Genomic DNA, 16,809 nt, shown 5'->3' with positions numbered 1-16,809 from the left:
CATCTTAGCTGACTGTCACAAAGTGGTTTGATGATAAACCTGTGGTGATGGCCTCCACAATTTACGGGAAAGATCTAAACAATATTTGCAATCGATGGTCAAACAAAGAAAAAAATTGTTTCCAGGTACGACAACCAGAAGTGATGGAGGGTGGCGTAGATCTTTATGACCAATAACCAAGAAATGGACATTCCCATCGCAAATGTCTGGCCCTAGACAGACATACAAATTAATCCTGGCCCACCTAGCATGGCGACTTTCCTGCTATCTCTGGCTCTGATGGCGTGTTCACACCAAAAGTGTTTTGAACATCAGGCACATTTCTTTTACATTTAAAGTCTATGTGGAGGCGCAATCAGGGTTATGGAGGCGCGTTCTGAGCGTTTAGCATGGCGCATTTTGAACCGTTTTTTTGATGTTCCACATAGACTGTGAATGTAAACCAGATGGACCTGACGCTCAAAACGCGTTTGGTGTTAACGCACCATGAGTCTGTCTCTTCATCAGATTGTCCTGGATCTGATGAAGAGTCAGATACCAGAGTCTGATACTTATCCTCATCTTCATCTGACAACTCCAGATCTGAATCTCCCTCTACTATCTTGTATAGAATCCTGCTTCACTTCTTTCTCCTACAACAATGTGGAGTCGTTAAATACACTGAAATGGTCCTGACGTTCACTACAACTGACATTCATAAAAGGTCTGTTATTTCTAAACAGAAATTATTAAATTGTTTTCACTTGTCAAAATATTGTTATTGGTATTTAATTAACAAGAATAACAATAATTATCATGACAAAAAATAACAAAAGAAGTTAAATATTTGACTCGTCTACCCTCTTTCCATAAAATGTGGTTGCTGGCATTTAGATCATTTTGATTTCGGAAAAAAAGGGACTTCCCAGTATCCAAACCTATCACATGACACATCCCTGGAAAGCCCAGGATGTCTTCTAAAAAGTACTGTATTGTTAGAAACGTTAAGTTGTCATGAAGCTTTAAACAAAATATAAAATATTGTACCAGAATAGTAAGTATCTTGAGATCTTAAACCTCTTTTATCCTTACAGAAACAGTGTAGCTGGACTTTCTTGTTTTACTCCAGATTTGTTCCTTAACACAACTAGAAATTCCTTAACACAACTAGAAATTGCTTTCTTAGCTATATTTTATGCTTTCTTAGCTATATTTTATGTTAAATATAGCAATCATGCTTAGCTCTGTATTGTAATTTATAAATTACAGTCATGACTTCATTTTGTGTACTGTTTAGTTCTCATTAAGTGTGAGCCATAACCTGCAAAACTACCTTAGTTTCAAACTTAAAATTGAAATACTCAAAATAAACTCTTTAATTATGTTAATAATTGGGATGCAACATAAGATACCTGACCATGTTTTTCTTCTTCTTCTTCTTCTTCTTCTTCTTCTTCTTCTTCTTCTTCTTCTTCTTCTTTTTTTTTTCTTTTCTTTTTTTTTACAAATATATCTGGTCATATTTTATAAAGTAGCATTCTTTTTCATATCCCAAGAAACAAATGTTTTAAATCTAGTGAAATAGAAGAGATGGTTAAGAATAAGGAAAATGAATAAACAAGGGGCAGGTCCAAAAAATGACTCGGTAAGAGTCTTAAAAAATAAACTATATGGCAAACAGCCACTCAAGCACTGAATGACATCTCATTTACTGGTGCAGGTATTAAGAAAATAACAATGGTGATCATGTTTTTTTATTTTTATTTATTGAGGTCTATATTTTGTATTGTTTTTAATTAATGCAACTAAAGTTGGCACACATTGAAATGGATTGAATATTATGAATAGAATATTTCGTAATTCATATATTCATAAATATTCATATATTTTTGTACATTTCTTTGTAAATTTTGTAATAATGTAAGCTTTGTAATCATGTGACAGTTTCCGTAACCTAAATTTGGATTAATTTCTTACATAAATTTGCGTTCGTCTGCAGGAAATTGCGTAAAGGGCTGAAGTAGTTGTTTTGTGCAGCTCGTAATAAGTTCCGACGAGCAACAGACGGTCGACAGCTTTGTAAATATATAACAGCACATCTTAGATTTACGAGTCTTGACTTTTATGTGTTGCTTATAATATTTGCTACTGACTCAGTTAAGTAACGCTCTGACATTACATTTAATGTATGTTTATTTTTTTTCTATAATAATAATAAAAAAAAGCTTTAAGCAGTAGTAGCCTTCAACCTCAAGTCTGTCAGAAACAGTTCCCGCAACAGCCAGACATGGAGAAGACATGATGAGAGCCAGGTGCTTTTATTTCTGAGCGCATAAGGTTTAATTATCTCCTGTGTGTTGGTATGTATCTTTTCTTCAAAAAGCCTCATTCATGGTCGAGCATATTGACAACAAAAGAGCTACTGTTAGCTTCTTTGTGCAATTTGGCTAATTATCTGCGACTGATTGTGTAGACTGCGGTCAAACAGACTGTAAATCCTTTGTCCCGGAGGATTAGTTGTAATCTATCGCTGGTGTTTCATTCATCTGTTTAACATAGAAAGCCGCCTCTACATCTCAGACTCAGCTGATGTGGTGAAGTGTAGACTGATGAGCAATAAGAACAAATCAGCTCCATGTTTAAAGTGATGAATGTCACTTTGAAGGTATAATCAGACTTGGATAGAGTAGCCAAAACATCGTGCTCAAGAGTAGCATAACTTCAGTAGAAGTAAAAAGTAGCTGTTCAAAAAATTACTCGGTGAGGGTTTTCAAAAAGAAAATAAGGCAACACAGAATCATAACATCTCGTTTAATTTCTGAAAAATTAGCTAACCTAAAAAGAAATAAAAATTTGGAAAAATTCTGATATTTTAAAGAATAAGATAAGAACTGAGTTGAAATTAACATCATGAAAAAGTAGCAAATTCAGGTAGAAGAAAACAAGTTAAAGTTATATTTTTTCATGACATAAAGCTGTCACACTCAGTACTCACAGTAAATAATGAATAGAACAGTGCCTTGTACTTCCATTGACAAAATTTAGTGTATTTGCTTGACCTCCAAAAGGCTCAGAGTACCATACTGGGTTTGTTATACGCACTCTACTTTAGCTCATCTTTTCACTTCTATGCAATGTTCACAATCTGTGCTCTAGTTTTAAAATTTGCATTGCTGCAAAACAACATTTTTTTTTACATTTTTAAGTGACCAGACAGTTTGTGTTTCTTTTTTCTATATTATTTTTTTTAAAAATGCTACAAAATATTTCTTTGTGATCATAAAGAAAAAACAGCACTTGAAGTTACAGTGCTGTGTATTTAGTCATGACTACCTGTACAGGTATGTTACTAACTTCACCCTATTATTCAGAGGGGTGAACTAAGTAAGATAGCAATAACTGAAGGTAGTTGTTTCCTGTCTGACTCCATTACTCCACATGTCACTTTGAAGATATTTTTACCCCAAAAAATCTATGACACATCTTCTGCTCTTTGATAATTCTGGATATTAATTTCTGTACATATTTTTTTTACGGTTGTCTCACACAGTTTAACACATGTTGATGTCTGAACTTTGACTAGGCCACTTTGATTCTTTTTCAGCTATTCACTTGTAGATTTCAGGTTGTGTTTGGCATCACAGTCCTGTTGCATAATCCAGTTATAGCTGTTGGGACAGATAGCCACACATTTGACAAGTATATCAAATTGCATTTGTCATCACATTAGCCATGCGTGCAACATCCTGGTTGCAAGTAGCTGCTTGGGTGCATGAGAATTATGCCTTTCAACAATTTATCTGCTGCTCTATATATCATATCATTTTTATGTATTGCTTCATTTGTTAGGAACATGTTTTGTTTACAACTACTATACAACATAAGTTTAAAGCAGAACTGGATTTACTTTATTATTTTGTGTATAATAAAAAAAAACAGAATTTTTTTTTCAAAGGGCTTTCTGACGCAGTGCATCGTGTGCAAATTTCTCCAGATCTTTCATCATATCGAGATGAATTTCCTGCGTAATCGTCTCGTTATGCTGGGCCTGATGTTGTTGGCCACATTGCTGCTGTACCTGCTGCTGCCATCCATTCGCCAGGACAACATGGAGCCATCCAACGAAGCTCGAACAATCGGGCTGGTAGGAGTTGCTGGTCCTGCCGGACCACCGATCCTCAATGTATCCATTCGCACTGGACAGCTTCCCGGAGACCCCCCACTGTTTTTCCGAGAAGCTTTACCTGTGGATCGGGAGGGGCAGCAGATACTACCAAAGTGAGCAGACTTTTGGAAAACCAGTTTAGCGCTTTTTAACTGCAAACTGTTCCTTAGCATTTATTGTTTGATCAGATTGTCGTCAATATGATTGTCTTCCTTATATTTTAGTATAAACCCCAACATAAATTTGTTTGAGTAACGAACTTATGTCTCCTTTCAGGCTGCAGATGGTCCTTCTGCACGGCCAGGCTTTTACGTCCAAAACCTGGGAAGAACTGGGAACCATGGCTGTGCTAGCAGCTAATGGATATCAGGCCTTAGCTATGGACCTGCCAGGTACACCTTGAAGCTTATTTTAATATATTAGTAACCGGGAATGCAAACAATTAATAGGCATACGATCAATTGTCGAATGTTGTTTTATTAGACTGAAATTAGTTGGAATCGATTAGCGTCTGACCTTCTTTCAGTGTTTTAGTGTGACTGCCATCCAGAAGAGGGCGCCGCCGGTCATCTTGTAGTGATTCAAAATTAAAGATGGCGGAGTCATTCCATTCATGTAACGCATAGACAGAGGCTACAGTGTAACCATATGGGTCCAACTATGGGTCCAAATGGAGTCCGGTGTGGGATGCAAGATGTACTTTATGCAGTTCCTCTGTGAAATACAAACACTCGACGACAAGCTCCTTCAATTTCCCCCTAATAGCGCTCCCTCAGCTGTGCTACATGGCGGAGCAGCTGTCAACTTCTCAACCGAAGGTTGAAGGTGGTGCTAGGCCGCCCAGGTGTTTTGCACAGCTGAATATTTCCCATAGGAAAGTAAAGGATTTCTCAAACAATGCATGAAAGAAACAGTCCAGATATATTTTAATGAGAGAATAACATTACAAAAGGATGTACAGATCAAAAAAGTCGATTTTACATAATGCTGCCCCTTGAAAATTTTATGTGCTTCTTTTTCTAAATTCAGCATATAAAAAAATTAGCCTTTCATGTTACGGAAAGACAGTCGACCCCCTTGTAATGAGAAAAGTCAGGTTTAAAGAAATGGCTGCTTATCAGTTAGTTGTTAGTCGATCGATAAGCTCTATCAACTTTAGATTAACTCATTAATTGATCATTTGCATTCCTCCCTGGTAGTAATGGTAAAGATATGATGAGAAAAAATACATTTATTGTTGAAATATATATTTAAAATATATTAAATGCTGTAAACTCTGTTTTAAAACTAATCTAAAAATGTTGCCATCCCTATTAACTCGATGTTTTCAGGGGTTTTATTGAAAACTGCTGAAGATATTTTGAGCGAGTGAATAGTATTGGCACAACAAAAGAAAAAAGGACCCATACAAACATTTTCTTTTTAAAATTTACTGCAGGGTTTCAGTAATTGTAAAAATGATGTACAGTGATTGGTTTGAAATGCATATTTTTCCTCTGATAACAGTGCCCTCTTGTGGTCGAAAGTATTTTTTCACCTTAGCTACAATCGTTCTTCCAGTTCACAGAAACAATTTAACATTTTAACAGGTATTTTTTTGTAACTTGTTTGAAAAAGTAATTAAAACCTTGCTTATTTATGAAGTGTGCCATGCTGCCGATACTTAGAGGCTGTATCAGAACGAATGTATTTCTTACACAGTTTTTATTTCCCGGTTACATTTTCTAAACTATAAATATTATCTTCCATAAACTTTCCATCAAGGTTATGGGAAATCGCCAGACTCCGAGGCTCTAAAGACAGAGCAGAATCGGGTAGACCTCATCTCGCGGTTCATGGAGTCACTGGGAGTCAGGGCGGCTGTCCTACTGAGTCCCTCCATGAGTGGACATTACTCCATCCCTTTCTTCATGAAGAACAGCGCTCAGCTGCGTGGCTACGTCCCCATAGCACCAGTTGGTACCCGGAGTTACTCTGCTCAGCATTACAAAAAAATCCAGGTGAGTGGACCACTCTTTGTGACTGTAGTGATCATTGTGCATCACATACAACAAGTATACTTGAAAATAAAGCATCGTTCCATCAGTTATTTGTAAAGATAGAAAAAAAATGCTTAAAAATATTTTTAAAATTTTTTGGCAGATTTTCATTTCAGGGCAAAGTAACCAAGCATTAGGTGAATGGAATATAACAAAACATTACTCCAAAAGGGTTGAAATAAACAAAGTAAATATTTTGTATTCTTGTTATGATTGGTCTTCTTTCTTATTATATTCTGACCATAATAGGTCCCATCATGAGGAAATATCTACAGAAGATACTATTTATCTAGTAGCTTCTGTATTACCCACATTTTTATTATGATAGGTGACATAATCACATGGTTTTTGTTGCCATATGTTTTCAGAATTGTTAAAATTTTATTCTGTGCCAAAATTAAGGTTAGACCTCTTGATGAGAAGGTGTTTAATTTGAAAACTGCTCACAAAGCTAAAACTGGTCATCTAGATCAACTATTATTTCTCCCTTTATAAAATTCAACAGTTTCTCTGTTAGACTTTAAGGTTTTGAGGTTCTTGGCCAGCCATGGTGTTCACACCACTGAGGGAGGGTCATTTATAAATTCCTGTTTTTGTCTAAATGCTCATGCCTCCCCCACAAAAGATTAGCACCCTTCATATGAACCACACTGGTTTCATAAAACACTGCTTCTGCTATAAATACTAGATATTGTCTAATCTCTTTGATTTCTTTTACCTTTTTCCTTCGCAGACTCCCACTCTAATTGTTTTTGGCGCCTTGGACACAAATCTGGGTGCCCAGTCTCACAAGAACCTCATCCAGCTTCCCAATCATGAGGTGCTGAAATTAGAAGGAGCTCGGCATGCTTGTTACATGGACAAACCCCACGAATTTCATCAAGGTTTGATCAAATTCCTTGACAAACTCAAGCAAGATATATAGCAGAGGGAGGAGAAGGTGTTTAAAAATGTGAACAAAAGATGAGCAAGGAAAAGGAAATCCGACGCTTTAGAGATGACAAAAGGTTTTAAGATCTTTCTTTTTCCTATCAACCCTTAGAAAGAGAAAAGGGGCATCACAGGGGATTTGGGAGATTATATCAGATGTCAATGTTATGAATGTAATGGGTTGTAAGTTAAATCGCCCTGGAAATATGAGACCAGCTTAGCACAGCTTGTCAGTTTACTCTTGAAAATAATAAAACTAGCAACGTACTTAGTTGGGTGTTTTACATGTGTGTCTTGTCTCCGGTTGCTTTTAAAGACATTTCACGTGTTTGCTTATATGTTACTATGTTAGCAGTTGGATTACTGTATATATGTAAATGCTGCTCTTGCCCGTATTTAAAAGATTTTGTTGTACTCTGACATACAGTACGTCAGAAATGAACACTACTCTCGACTAACTGATATAATCAAATCGGTTAAAGAAAGCCGAAATGATTGAAATTAACAAATTAAAATAGTTTTAACAAAAAAAAACTGTCTACGGTATTTAGATATTGCTGATAAAATTCGTAACAAATGTGGACAATCAAGCAAAACAAATAAATATTTAAAAAATATATATTGAAGCTTCTTGAAATAAAAAGTAACTGCATTGTTGTTCTTTATGCAAAATGTTAAGAAACACTAAAGGTTTTTTGTAAGCCTTCCTGCTGTTTGTGTTTTATATGGTGTGAACTCAGCTGGAAGGGACATATTCTTTGGATCGCTACACTCTTAGCACTGTTGTTGTTTACATAAAAAAAAGAGAACTAAATTAGAATGTTTATTTTTTGTTACTGCTAATTTGTTATTCCCATTAATATGTGTATTAATATGTGTACTTTAGCTCTGATCTGTGAAATCCACTCAGCAGCTTCATATTTTATTGGTAAAGTAGGCGGGATATTTTCTATTCATTTTCAACAGTTTTGACCAGTATGTTTAATGCTGTGAACAAGTTTAAATAAATGTTAAAACATTAAAAGAATAAATAAACTATTGCAATATTCAGATGTGCTTTTTTCCCCCCTGTATGGGTCTTTGAATGTCACCTGCTTATAAAAATAGAAAATCTCAATGCACAACCTAAATGGTAAACAGAAGTATTGTAAAATACAGGGGAAAAAAAGTGTTATAACTTGTTTATACAGAAATATACATGGGTAGGATTAGGATTGGTATATAATGAACTGGAAAGGTTGTACGCTCATTAAAACTGGAAGATATTTGCCTTTTGAAACTCAAGTTATGTATATAAAGTGAAATAAAACAGAACAAAACTGTCATTAAAACCCCTTTTTAATGACAAATTATTCTGAAAAAGCAGACTCATTTTCAGGTGTGAGTGAAAGCTAGTTTTCTAGTCTGTTTTCTATTGTTTTTGCAGAGAAATGATTGGACAGGACTTGTGCTGTAAAAAGCATTTCACCTGATTTATTTTTGGACAGGCGAACAAGGAGAAGCTAGTCACACAAGCATGTCTGACTTAAATAGAACCTGTCTGATAGCATGAAGTAGGCTGAAAGACTTGGAAAAAGCAACACATTATGACTCTTTACAGAAATTTAGAATAGATGAGAAAATCGTTTATATTTATTAGTCCAGAAAGGGCAGCACATTTTCAAGGCTTCAGGACTGAAGAATCAAAGCGAGTCGTTATCCACAAATGGAGAAAACATGTAAAGGTGGGAAACATTTCCAGGAGTGACATCTAATTATCAATATGTGATGTTAGAGTTAAAGTCCAGTTCTTATCTACATCAGTTACACATTATATGGTCACAGTTTGGAACAAAACTGAAATTTTCACATGAAGTGAAAACGTTTTGTCCCTGAAATGGATTCAAACACTAGAAACCTGGAAATAGTAGTTAGGAATTTGTATGGGCTGGTCTCTGGTCAAATACACTGGCAAGTGTCACCTTTCCTATTCATTTGAGCTTTTCCATATTTAGTTAAAAAAAACAAATGTTAAAAGTGAAATGGAGAGGTTCATTACACATAGATTCATCATTTTTTTGTTTGTATTTCTGGTAACATAGTGGTGTAGAGCAAATGAAAACCAAAACTGAGATTTCTCTTAACTCCAGAATATTACCATCAATGAAATAGATTTTTAATTTTTTTTAAAATGCCAGCCTACTAAAAAAAGTTTAATCATGTACTACATGATTTTAAACTCAATTCCTTCGCAATAAGAAGTGCATCCATGTAACAGGGCATGGAAGTGATCAATCAGCCTGTATGTCTGCTAAAGTGTAAAGGAATAATAGCCCATTAACCCTCAACTCTTCCTCCACACTCTGTGACCTTTATTTCCAAATTAAATGCAAAATCATCTAAGAGATATTTGGGCCACTAAACAACAGTAAATCCTTTCTCTCATCAGTGGTAAGAAACTTGTGTATGGTTCAGTAGTTGCTACATACAGAACTCTAAATAACCAGCTGATATGGCAATGACTTGTTGCGATTACCAACAGTGTGGTTTCCATCTTTATATAATATTCTGATAATGTAATAAAACTTAATTTAGGTTATATATTAGTTTCACTTTTTGAATTAAATACATCACCTCTATGATATTCAGAGATGTATGCAAGTGTTGAATATGATGGATGCGTTGCAACTATTAAATGATAAATGGGCTTGCCACACTGGCCGAAGCGTGTTTGATTGCGTCACAGTTGAGAAATGGTATCGCCCAAATTAGGGGTGTTTTATGTTTCTTTTTTTTGAAAATACCGTGTTTGAAGAATTACTTTAAAATATTTATGAGTATTAATGTCAATATAAATGAGTTTAAACTCCAAAACTTTAGTTTTTTTTGGCATTTTAAGAGAACGAAGTGTTGTTTAGGAAGAGGTGAAATCCCCTCACAGGCTGTTTACTGTTTGTGGGTTCACTGCCTCTGGTGAGTACAGTCAGTGAGTAATCTTAACTAATCCTTAAAAGTAAAATAAATATACTCATGTATTCTGTTTGACCTCTTGCGCCGACAGTTTGGCTTAAGCTAGTTAATGAGCAGCTCGGAGGAAGCTGCCACTGCTGCAGAAGGTTACCTTTCACAAGGCTAGCCGTGACATTACCAGGAGAACTGAGCGCGGAAGACAGGTATGGCATCTGGTCCGACAGCTTCCAGATGTAACCGAGTTCAGTGTCTAAATATGAGATATAACTGGACACTTCTGTCTTATATACTGGCACAGTTTATCGTAAACACCTTTCGTGTTTTTAAGGGAGTAAGCAAATCGCACCATGCTACCTGACAAGGACGGTCCAGTCATTGGAGGGGGTCAGGGCTCCCCTGAAGGAGAGGACCCCTCTGTGTCTCTGTTCAGGGAATACCTCCGTCTTAAAACCGTCCACCCTGACCCCGACTATGGTGAGACTTCTTTTGTCACGAGCGAAGTAAAATCATATGTTTAAATACCTGTCAAACAAGTTTTGTTTATTTTCACTACTTTTTTATGTTGCTAATATTTGATCAATACAAATATTTATGTGCTACATGTTGCACAATGCAACTGAGTTGAAAATATCTTTAAAGCTCATTCTGTTTTGGCTGTATCGGTTGTTGTATTACCTGCTCCTTTATCAAAGTCCAGTTCTTATCTACATGAGTTACACATTATATCCCCACAGTTTGGCAGAAAGCAGAAATTTTCACCTGAAGCAAAAACGTATGTCCCTGAAATAGGCTCAAACAAAAGAGAACTAGCAATAGTAGCTAGGAATAGGCATGTGCTGGACACCGGTGTTGATTTAAACAAAGCTTGTAAGCGCATATGAATTCAATTCCTCAATTTTTATACCTTCCCTCACATATGCATTATGATACTGTGACAATGTCAACATGGCTGAAAGAAGTTGCAATGATGTCCCTGCACTTTGCTGATATTTTCTGTGTATTAGCAATAAAAAAAGTATTTTTAGTAACCAGTGGACAAAAGTGGCCAATTTCACCTTTATTGGCTCCAACCAGTGATCTGCAAAAATAAGCATGTTTTTCTTACTCTTAAATGCATAAAATGTGAGACACTTTTTCAGTACCTGACAGCATCAACAAATGGCATGCCATTAGTTTAGTTTGTAAAAATCTGTTCAAAGTTAGGCACATATGGGTTCTTGCATAAATTGAGATTGTGTAATTTTATATAATGCTTCATGCACTTTTAAAATCAAACTTTTGAAATAAAATTAAACACATTTTGTAAAGAAAATACAAAAATGTTATATTTAGATTTGGCAAAAATGACCTAGACAATTGCTGTCATTTGATTTTTAAGTAAAAAAAAATATTAAATTGAACAGGGTTTTTTGTACATTAAAATGGATAAGCAGTAATTTAAGCTTGAATGTAAAAGTTTTTTTAAGGTAATAATAAAAAAGTCAGCGACAAAGTGAAACAAAACATTTGTCTGTTTGTATCTTTTACTGCAACTCTAGGAGGCGCTCTTTCTTTAGTGCTATTTCTTCGCCAAGCTGGAGTAAAGCGGTGGCCTCAGATACGGAGGATGTTTGTTTTCAATCTGCTGTCTGGGGTTCAGGCTTTACTCCATGCATTATTTCCATGCTGTTTCCCTTTTGCTGTCTCAGTTTTGTGAACAAAAATCGCAGCAACACAAAAAAAAACTCAAAGAAAAACTAACTTCCCTGTCTCAAAAACACAATGTCAAGACACTCAATTTGACCAATTTTGCTCTTTATTTATTTTTTTAAACAGGAAAATCAGCTTGAGAAACTTTGTTTCAGCGTATTTCTTCTGGACACTCTCATTTCCTCTTTTTAAGATGTAGAAGCCTCTGAAACATGCAGAAGTGTTACAACTTAACTGGTTTCTGTATTAGTTTTTAAATTAATATATTCCACAGCAGCAAATAACCAACAACAAAAAGATTAATGCCAGAGAATTTGAACATATCTGTTGATGTTTAAACCAGCTGTGTGTTTTTTTTCCCTTTTTTCTCCATTTGTAGATTCTGCTCTCAGGTTCTTGGACAGAATAGCCAAGGAGCTGGAGCTTCCCATGAAAAAGATTGAGGTGATGATCAGATGCAAGCAATCTGTGAGCTTGCGACAGATGTTTCGTAATTCACCCGTCCGTCTGCTCTCAGGTCTGTCCAGGCAGAGTTGTGTCTATCATGACATGGACAGGGACGAAACCCACCCTAAAGTCCGTCTTACTGAACTCCCACACAGATGTTGTACCTGTTTACCAGGTACGAGCTTGACCTCGGTTTTGAGAGTTACTGTCCTGTTGTTGCCTGAAACAGATGAGTAAAGAATAGACTTGGTATAAATCTCTTCTCCAGGAGCACTGGAAATGCGATGCTTTCAGTGCTATGAAAGATGCTGAGGGTAACATTTTTGCCCGTGGATCTCAGGACATGAAATGTGTGACTATACAGTAGGTATAAAAATGAAAACTGCCTTAATAGCTTCTCTTGTTAAGCAGAATTTTCACTCTAGTGTTGTTGCGATCTTAACGTGTGAGAACAACTTGTTTAATCACTCAACCTGCTCTCTTGTCTATTCAGATGGTTTCTTTGTCGTAATGCGTGCTGAGTTGGGTATTTGTTGTCTGTGTAGGTACATTCAGGCGGTCAGAAGGCTGAAGGCGCAGGGATGGAAACCAACACGCACCGTGCATTTAATGTTTGTTCCTGGTAAGTTATTTGACTGGGTCCACACTTCGTACATCAGCTATTCAGGACTTTAGAAGCATGTCATAAAGCGTCTTTCACTGGAAATCATGATGGCACGCAGGAAGACAAAAGAGGCTAAAAATGCCACTGTGAGGCCTCCAAGTCTAAAGAGCAACAATTAGGAGAATCTAGAGGTTTAGGAATAATGTCAGAAAAAAGCTTTTTGCTCTCCTACCATCACAACTTCCAGACGATGCTAATTTGTGCTGGAGCTTTATCTGGAAATCTGCAGATGGACTTGACATGAAACAAAGGATGAATATATAGCAAATCACCTTTTGTCTATTGTTATCTATGTATAGTAGAGGATGTGTGCTGCTGTGGGCTTGTTTTACTTCTAAAGAGCTCAAGGCTTTATGAACACTTTGAAATACCAGGGCATTTTACAAAAAAACAAATAAATAAAATAGAGCACTCCCTCTGTATGTGACTGAGAAATTCAGCTGTGTCATGAGCCAAAGCATTTGGCTAAATTTGCACCAAAATGAAAACTAGAAAGCATGTTGGCTGAGAAAAGTAAATAATGCTGTAGAAGAAGACTGTGTAAGTTCTATGAGTAGAAAAGGAGTTGTCTTAATAACAGCAGAGTAATTAGTCTGCCAATGGTAACTTTGTTAAAAACAAGATACATTTTTTCCTCCTCTGGGTAAATTTACTCAAATTAAAGGTTGAGTGTTTTTTCTGTAATGTTCAGCAATATAAAATCTATTGAACAAATTTACCAGGGAAAACTACAAATGTGGCCAGAGTCGAAACCATCTGAAAAACTCGATGCAGTTTTTTAAAACTAGAAAATCTTTCAGTAAAAAAAAAAAAATATATATATATATATATATATTTGCGTTTAAAACTTTCACAACTCTGATGATGACATTTTCCTTTCAGATGAAGAAGTTGGAGGCCATAAGGGAATGGAAACATTTGTGACTCATCCAGAGTTTCAAAAGTTAAACATCGGCTTTGCTCTGGATGAAGGTACCTTTGTTATTTTTTATGCATTTCTCATGGCATTATTTATTATCTAAAAACAAGACATGTCTTTGGATTCAATTAAATTGAGCCCACAGAAAAGTAGTTACGAGAAACATCTGGACTGTAAACGAAGCACACTTAACAACTGTTATGTAATAGACAGGATTACCGTTTTAGGAGGAATTAACGCAGAGTTGCGTTGCTATCTAGTCATGTAAGAGATCAAAGTTCTGTAACACGTTTCTTCCTTGAAGACTGCTTGATAATCTAAATTGCAAAGCAGGAATTTGAAGAAATTGTAAGCATGAGATGAGGGGTTTGAAAATATAGCATGGGTTTTCTTATTGTTTGGATTTCCACTCTTTATTCTCCATCCCATAATGTAAAGAGATCTGTCAGTCTGTCTGGTGGATCTTGTGAGTTTTGTAGAAATATTTGCCATAAATTCATAATGAACTTATTTAAAACCCTTTTCAGAGACGGTATGTGTTCAGTTAAATCTCACCTGAATGCCTGAATTTTCTTTTAAGCCGTTTTAAATTAGCACATTTTATGTCTCTTTACGTACCACCAGTGTTGCTGCTGCTAGTCTGTACTCTGTAATCTACGTTCTTTGATTTGCTCTCTTCATGCTGATCTTATGTTTCTGGTTTGTGTCCTGGAGGTCTGGCCAATCCTGGTGAGGCTTTCACTGTGTTTTATGGAGAAAGGAACCCCTGGTGTGAGTATGCAACACAAATAAGGATGTAAGGCTCCTGCACGGCTTACAGTCTTTCTGCCCAAGAATGCAAAGAAAACCTGACCACTGTCTCCTTTTCAGGGATTACTGTCCGCTGCCCGGGGAGTCCTGGTCATGGCTCTAGGTTTGTGGAAAACACAGCTGCAGAAAAACTCGTGAGATCCTTTCATTTTTCTCCAACATGTTTTAAAAAAACATGGTCATTCTTTTGCTTAAAATGTTTTGTGCGCTGAATTTTTATTTTATTTTATTTTTTTTTATCAGAACCAATAACTTTTTAATAGTACAAATCACAATCCTTAGCGTAAATCAGTTGGATAAAAGTAAATCTTCTGCCAATCTTACAATCAATAAAATCATTGAATCAGACATTTTCTCATTACAAAAACGAATTGTTTCAAAACGGATCAGTTTTTTTTATTTCTTTGTTGCAGCGACAAGTCATCAACTCTTTTCTGGACTTCAGAGAGAAGGAGAAACACCGGTGAGATAGTTTACATTTCCCCGCTTTAAATTGTCTTTTAGGTGAAAGTCTGAATGCTTTGTTTGTATTTTTTGGGTAAAAGAGAAAGAAGGTGTAATGTACTAGTATTATTAATTATGTTAAGAAATGTAAAAAAAAAAAAAAATTATATCTTTTTTCAGTGATATTGAGCTTTGAAATTTCAATAACTATTTTCAAAAGCCATCTGAGTAAACTCTCCACAGGGTTTTCAGAGGTGCACAAGCTGGCGTCATAATTTGTGAATAATGGCGTGTGAGGCCCGCTGAATACTTTGATTTCAACTGTGGCAGTTTGTTTGGGTTATTGGAGACTTCATCCGGCATCTTGCGGTCTACTCTCTTACCAGACTCAGAAGCTAAAACAGTTTTCTTCCTGAAGGTCTCAAGCAGGTTTTTTTGATCTTCTGGAAATGTTCAGATCGAATGTCTGAGGTTTAAGCAACCTCAAGCTGTTGAGTAAAAAAAAAAAAAAAAAGCTGCTTTGATGCGTCTGCGTCACTTTACGTTTCTCACTGCCTTTGTTGTGTCTGCCAGGTTAAACACCAGTGAGTGTTTCACACTGGGAGACGTCACCACTGTGAATATGACCATGGTCAAAGGAGGCGTAGCCTACAACGTCATCCCAGCTGAAATGGATGTCAGCTTCGACTTAAGAATCCCCCCCACAGTAAACCTCCAGGTGCGTAATGCTGCATTATTGACATGTAACTCCACAGGGACGTATAACCCTCGTGTTTAATGTAAACTCTAAACATTAAACGTTCAAACTCCCCGTCAGGAGTTTGAAAAGCAGATCAAGCAGTGGTGTAAAGATGCAGGAGATGATGTCACGTATGAGTTTGCTCAGGTCAGTGAATTTCCTCCAGGTTAGACAAACAATCTACTGAGCTATGTGATCTACTACTGGCTGCTTCTCTCAGTGATTCATTCCTTGCTGGTTTGTTTGGTTTTGTTGGATGAAACTAAATGGTTTCTCTGCAGAAACACATGAACCAGAACGTCACGTCCACAGCTGAGGACGACCCCTGGTGGAGCGCTTTCAGCACTGCCTGCAAGTCATTGTGAGTGCTTTGCAAGTCAGATGTTTACATGTAAATAGACATGGACGTACTCATGGGACCCTGTTTGAATGAGAGAAAATGACCAATAAATGCATTCTTATAAAAATTGAATTTAACTCTCCTCAAAGTTATTTAAAAAATGTTGAGTTATTGGGACATTTGCCTCCATTTATTGCATCTTCTCTAAGCTTCCTGTAAATCAGTTCTGCTGGTGTACAGTAAATGTGCGACTCTTACCTGCATCCAGTACTGAAGCATAACATTTAGATATTTTCATTTGTATTTTAGTTTTTCTAACATTTTTGCTTCATCAGTTTTCTCAACTCTGCTGCAGTTGCTCATAAATGTCTTGTGTTTGGCGAGGAACAGTTTTATTTATTCGTCACTGTGCCTGGAAATGCTTTGCATTTGTTATGTATCATACCATCGTCTCCTCTGCAGGAATATGACTCTGGAAAAGGAGATATTCCCAGCTGCCACCGACAGCCGTTTCATCAGAGCAGTGAGTATTAAAAAAAAAAAACTCCAGCCTTTTTGTTAGCATTTAAAATTACACAATTGAATCAGTCCCTGCCTCTGACCTGTTTTTTTTTTTTTTTTTTTTTTTTTTTTTTTAACCCACCCGGGGGGGGGTTCCCTTGGTTTGTTTTTTTTCGGAAAAAAGCCCCCCCTTT

The 16,809-nt window shown here is 36.3% G+C and overlaps 2 protein-coding genes across 2 annotated transcripts in view; both read left to right on the top strand.

The window, feature by feature from the left end:
- The first annotated feature begins 2,024 nt into the window (after positions 1–2,024).
- abhd14a (abhydrolase domain containing 14A) lies at positions 2,025–8,159 on the top strand. Its single transcript, XM_015056924.1, has 5 exons — positions 2,025–2,339; positions 3,974–4,257; positions 4,421–4,536; positions 5,909–6,144; positions 6,917–8,159. The coding sequence occupies exons 2-5, from the start codon at positions 3,992–3,994 to the stop codon at positions 7,106–7,108; spliced, it is 810 nt and encodes a 269-aa protein (XP_014912410.1). The 5' UTR covers positions 2,025–2,339; positions 3,974–3,991; the 3' UTR covers positions 7,109–8,159.
- Positions 8,160–9,906: 1,747 nt separating this feature from the next.
- Positions 9,907–16,809, top strand: part of LOC106962485 (aminoacylase-1A) — a 10,411-nt gene continuing 3,508 nt past the window's right edge. The window contains exons 1-15 of the mRNA XM_015056927.1: positions 9,907–10,065; positions 10,154–10,265; positions 10,391–10,536; positions 12,131–12,195; positions 12,269–12,373; positions 12,467–12,561; positions 12,744–12,820; positions 13,745–13,834; positions 14,496–14,552; positions 14,652–14,725; positions 15,005–15,054; positions 15,609–15,753; positions 15,853–15,921; positions 16,056–16,135; positions 16,577–16,637. Coding sequence (XP_014912413.1) covers positions 10,410–10,536; positions 12,131–12,195; positions 12,269–12,373; positions 12,467–12,561; positions 12,744–12,820; positions 13,745–13,834; positions 14,496–14,552; positions 14,652–14,725; positions 15,005–15,054; positions 15,609–15,753; positions 15,853–15,921; positions 16,056–16,135; positions 16,577–16,637 — 1,095 coding nt within the window. The 5' untranslated portion in view covers positions 9,907–10,065; positions 10,154–10,265; positions 10,391–10,409. The remainder of the gene's footprint in view (positions 10,066–10,153; positions 10,266–10,390; positions 10,537–12,130; positions 12,196–12,268; positions 12,374–12,466; positions 12,562–12,743; positions 12,821–13,744; positions 13,835–14,495; positions 14,553–14,651; positions 14,726–15,004; positions 15,055–15,608; positions 15,754–15,852; positions 15,922–16,055; positions 16,136–16,576; positions 16,638–16,809) is intronic.

Source organism: Poecilia latipinna, unplaced genomic scaffold (genome assembly GCF_001443285.1).
Source record: "Poecilia latipinna isolate Pla-1442-1.1 unplaced genomic scaffold, P_latipinna-1.0 Scaffold1417, whole genome shotgun sequence".
Classification (NCBI taxonomy): Eukaryota; Metazoa; Chordata; class Actinopteri; order Cyprinodontiformes; family Poeciliidae; genus Poecilia; species Poecilia latipinna.
Note: the sequence above shows the minus strand (reverse complement) of the source record. Positions and strands in the feature narration are given on the sequence as shown.

Coding starts and splice junctions, on each gene's coding strand:
- abhd14a (XM_015056924.1), top strand. CDS start 3,992: ATGAATTTCCTGCGTAATCGTCTCGTTATGCTGGGCCTGATGTTGTTG. Junction 4,258..4,420: donor GGGCAGCAGATACTACCAAA/GTGAGCAGACTT, acceptor GTCTCCTTTCAG/GCTGCAGATGGTCCTTCTGC. Junction 4,537..5,908: donor CTTAGCTATGGACCTGCCAG/GTACACCTTGAA, acceptor CTTTCCATCAAG/GTTATGGGAAATCGCCAGAC.